At 36.7% G+C, this 4,392-nt stretch overlaps 1 protein-coding gene across 1 annotated transcript; it reads left to right on the top strand.

The window, feature by feature from the left end:
* The first annotated feature begins 489 nt into the window (after positions 1-489).
* LOC115992240 lies at positions 490-4,191 on the top strand. The gene is made up of 3 exons (XM_031116336.1): positions 490-950; positions 2,051-2,185; positions 2,540-4,191. The coding sequence occupies exons 1-3, from the start codon at positions 654-656 to the stop codon at positions 4,022-4,024; spliced, it is 1,917 nt and encodes a 638-aa protein (XP_030972196.1). The 5' UTR covers positions 490-653; the 3' UTR covers positions 4,025-4,191.
* The last annotated feature ends 201 nt before the right edge of the window (positions 4,192-4,392 follow it).

The raw sequence follows: 4,392 nt of genomic DNA, 5'->3' as shown, positions 1-4,392 counted from the left end.
TTCATGGCCCCCATGTAGTAATGCTATGGATACATAAAAATGTACAACTTTGTGCCATAACTTGTCATGTGGGGACACACTTTCATCATTCATAACTTGTCATATAACGAGTTATGACACAAAGTTGTGCATTTTTATGTCTCCATAGCATTACTCTTATTGGTGCGATCCCTAATTTTATTTATATATATATATATATATAATTGAGATGAATTGGAGTTCCTACACCTACTGTGTAAAAGGGATATACTCACACCCATTTAAACAACTTATTCAAATCCTTTTTACAAGAGTTTAGGAAATTAGGATAGAATACTATGTCGTTGACAATGTGGTTAAAACTTAAAACAGCTGAGAGTCAATTTGAAATAAAAAAACACATGAACAGGTGAAGCTAATTATAAAAAAACACACGCTCACACCTGGCAAAATTAAAGACAGCAAAAGTCAGCAAAAGAGAGAGTAGTAGACTGTAGAAGTGCAACTATATATATAACTTTGTACCGTGCTTTCCACAACATCCCCGAAAAACTTGCACTCACTTTCTCTTTGTATTGCACTGTACTATCTGTATTTGTACAATTGTTTTGTACCTCTCTCTCTCTCTCTCTCTCTCTCACATTTTCAGTAATGGCTGATGATTATTCCACACCATGAGCTTCACAGGTGAGTCCCACCACCACTCACCGGCGGTTCCTCGTCTCCGCCGCCGCCGCCGCAAACCCAAGAATTCTAACCGGTTCCGCCTGCTCGGACCTCCACCAACTACTACTCCTCACTCGTCCTGGAAGTTCGAAGACAACAAAAACGACCTTGTCTTTAACTACCAACACCACCACCACCACACGAAGCTCGTCTCCGAGCTATTTCAACGAGGCAGAGTCCAAGCCTCCGCCAGAAAACTCGCCGCCGGTCTCTGGCGATTGCTCGGTGCTCCTCACTGTCAGCAGGTAACTTTTTTTTTTTTTTTTTTTTAGGAAGCAGGTAACGTTTTTTATTTTCGCTATTACTGTATTTTCAATGGGAGAGTACTGTCTCTTAAATAAATAAAATAATAATAATAAAGTTTGAAACTTTGGGTTTTGTTTTAACTTGGGTTTGTACAAAAACTGAATTTGTGGTTGGTGAAAATCAAGTACAACATAAGATACAATGATACTTTCATCTGACTCTGTATGTTAATGTTAATGAAAAACAAAACAAAACTCCCTCTTTGTCGACACTAGTGCAAATGTTGGCTTAATTGAGCTGAGTTATTGTTATAAATTCGAGAAAAAAAAAATTACAATGTTGGAATTTTGTATTTTCTTTTCTCTTCTTTTAATTTCCCATAGACCAAATTGTGCTTGCCTTGTTGAGAATTAAATCAAATAACTTTGATTCTATATCATTTTTGTTATTAACTAATACACTAGTGAGAAAGGTTGATTTGATTCAATTTAAATGAATTGAAAAAGTAAAGGATTGCCTAAAATAACATTGGTAGAATTAATATATATTAAAAGAAATATTATGAGAGTATAATTTTGGATATGGTAGGAGAAGTAATATAAAATTACATGTTAATTAAGGAGGCGAGGCTATGATTTTGGATAGGATAGAATAATAGAGATTGATAAATTACTGAAAAAAAACAGCATACCGATATTAATTAACAACAGCAACTATCAGGACAGTACTTCAGTAGTTGGGTAAGAGGAGGTGCCAAAGTTAGTAAGTCTAGTAAGTATAAACAATCCCAAAGCACATGTAATGGAGTTTATAGTTAGTAGCCAACAAAGTGAAAGATTAAATTAATGATTCATCTACCGTTCACATCAACTTCATTCATATTATGTCCTTTTTTAAATTAAAAAAATAATAATAATCATTGAAATTTAGGTGATGCACTTAAATTTTGTATATTTATTCTAGAGGTAGTTGCCTAAAATACATATGGAGTGGATTATACTATTGTTTATACATGGATCATGGTGTGCAAATGTGAAGTCAATAAAATTGTAACATTTGTGAATTTAAAATCCTTGTCACATTCTTCCCTGCAATGCAGCCTGGTATTGGACGTGTAAAGATTAAGTTTACCCATCACCGGAAAAGTAGGGACTATGGTCCGGAAATAAAGGATCAGTTGCAGTTGCAAAGATCCCTACCTGTCTCTCATCCAAAGAATGGAATCCAGTATGAGGTAAATCTTTTTCTTTCTCTGGGTTATTCTAGTTCGCAACTGTTCATAAATGTTTTGGGAGAGAGAACTAGTTTAGTCAGGATGGGTGGAGATGAAGTGCGGTCTAGGTGTGGATAAACTAGTGTGACCTTGAGATGATCATATATATCTTGGATATTTCCTTTTTACCATAGAGAATATGTGAACTGTATAGAGAATGTCACGATAATGAGGTCATAGCTTTAGCTGGTCATTTGATCTAATTTGTCTCAGAAATGGAAAAATAACATGCTATTTTTATAATGTCTCTCTCATTCTCTCTGTTTTTAAGATTTTCTGACCTAATCTTTGATCTTCAAACTACATCATTCCCAGCCTGAATCTTCTTTGCAATATCCCAAATGCGCAATGGAGGGGGCAACAAAGTGGGAACCTAGGTGTTCAAAAGTGTTTGACAAGGTCTACCGGTTTAACAGCCACATAAAGCTTCTTGAAAATCAAGACAATGCTTCTATCTCTATTGTTTCTGTCCCGCAAGCAGAACTAATACGTGCTAGATCAAGAATTCGTGAACTTGAAGATGAGTTGAAGTCCTCTAAGAAAAAAGTTGAACACTTGCTGAGGAAGGTTGAAGAGGAAAGGATTTCATGGCAGAGCAGAGAACGTGCAAAAATTCTTGTGGTTGTGGATGACTTAAAGAATGAATTAGACAGGGAAAGGAAGAATCGTCATAAGATGGAAATTTTCAGTTCCAAATTGGTCAATCAGGTTGCCAATGACAAGTTAGCTGCAAAGCAGATCATGCAAAATTATGAGGAAGAAAAAAGGCTTCGAGAGCTAATGGAGGAAGTTTGTAGTGAACTAGCCAAGCAAATTGGAGAAGATGAGGCCAGTGTTGAGGGATTGAAGAGAGAGTACAAGAAAGTTTGTGAGGAAGTGGAAGAAGAGAGGAAGATGTGGCAGATGGCTGAGGTTTGGCGTGAAGAACATGTCCAAATGAAGCTGGTTGATGCAAAGCTTGCTCTTGAAGAGAGATATTTTCAGATGAACAAGCTGGTAACAGACCTTGAGACTTTCCTGAGGTCCAGAAGTTCTAACCTGAATGTCATGGAGTTAAGGGAAGCTGAGTTGATCATGCAGGCAATTAAATCAATGAATATTCAAGATATCAAGGAGATTGAACTTCTCAGTGAAGGTGAAGCCAACGAAAAGGAGATTGAACCATGTTTAAATAACAATGCCTCCGACAAAAAGTTGGTGCTGAAACATTCAAATCATGTTATTGATTATAAGAGTGGCCTAGAAGAAGATATTAGAGGTGGGGAAAGTGCTAGCCATGCTGAGAATCAGGGTTGCATTTGCTCACTTGAAGGTAGTGGCACCTCAGTTAATAGGTTCAACCAAGAAAAAAAAGTTTTGGAGACCCGAATTGAATGTGATGAAAACACAAATCAAGAATCTCTTAGTCCAGAAATCAGTGAGGTTTGCTCACTATCTGATAAGAAAATAAAGCAGAAGGCATCTCCAGTATCGAATCCCTGGAAATCACACCCAAGTAATGGTGAATTCTATAAGATTTTGATAGATGAGGGTAATCGAAGGCTTTCAAATGGGACAATTTCTAGTGTCAAGAAAGCTTCTCCATGTAGAGGGTCAGCTGAAGGTGAGCCCAGATGCCAGGATACAGTGGCACAACAGAGTGTACCAGACTCGGCCAATCCACACATTACTCGAGGGATGAAAGGACGCATAGAGTGGCCACGAGGCATCCAAAAACATAACACGAAGGCCAAGCTTCTGGAAGTGAAAATTGAAAGCCAGAAATCTCAATTGCGTCACATTCTTAAACAGAAGACTTAAGAGAACTACATTCTCATTCGTTTTATTTTTATTTTTTATTTTTAAAATTGTTTCAGCAAGTGTAATCATAAGAAGAATGCACCCATTTGTTATCAGCAAGTGTTAAAAAAAAACAATAGAGTTCATTGAGCCCCTTATGCAAAGCTTCCTCCTTTTTCATAATTCAATTCATCATTTTTGGTCCCATATTCTGAGTGTATGTAGTTTGTTTTCATAGAGCATATTACCCCTTTATGCCAGCTGTTAATTAATAGAGCATGTATCACACCCTTGTATAATTGATTAGTGTATGAAAACCAAAGTGAGGACAATAATTCATGTGCTGAATGATGCTCTTTACTTATTGTCATTTTCTCTCATTTGTAAAT

This window comes from Quercus lobata, chromosome 5, assembly GCF_001633185.2.
Source record: "Quercus lobata isolate SW786 chromosome 5, ValleyOak3.0 Primary Assembly, whole genome shotgun sequence".
Taxonomy (NCBI): Eukaryota; Viridiplantae; Streptophyta; class Magnoliopsida; order Fagales; family Fagaceae; genus Quercus; species Quercus lobata.
Note: the sequence above shows the minus strand (reverse complement) of the source record. Positions and strands in the feature narration are given on the sequence as shown.

Bases quoted from the DNA above. Each gene is read 5' to 3' on its own strand.
- LOC115992240 (XM_031116336.1), top strand. From the start codon at position 654: ATGAGCTTCACAGGTGAGTCCCACCACCACTCACCGGCGGTTCCTCGT. The intron at 951-2,050 runs GTAACTTTTTTT...CCTGCAATGCAG, and splicing joins GTGCTCCTCACTGTCAGCAG to CCTGGTATTGGACGTGTAAA. The intron at 2,186-2,539 runs GTAAATCTTTTT...CATCATTCCCAG, and splicing joins AGAATGGAATCCAGTATGAG to CCTGAATCTTCTTTGCAATA.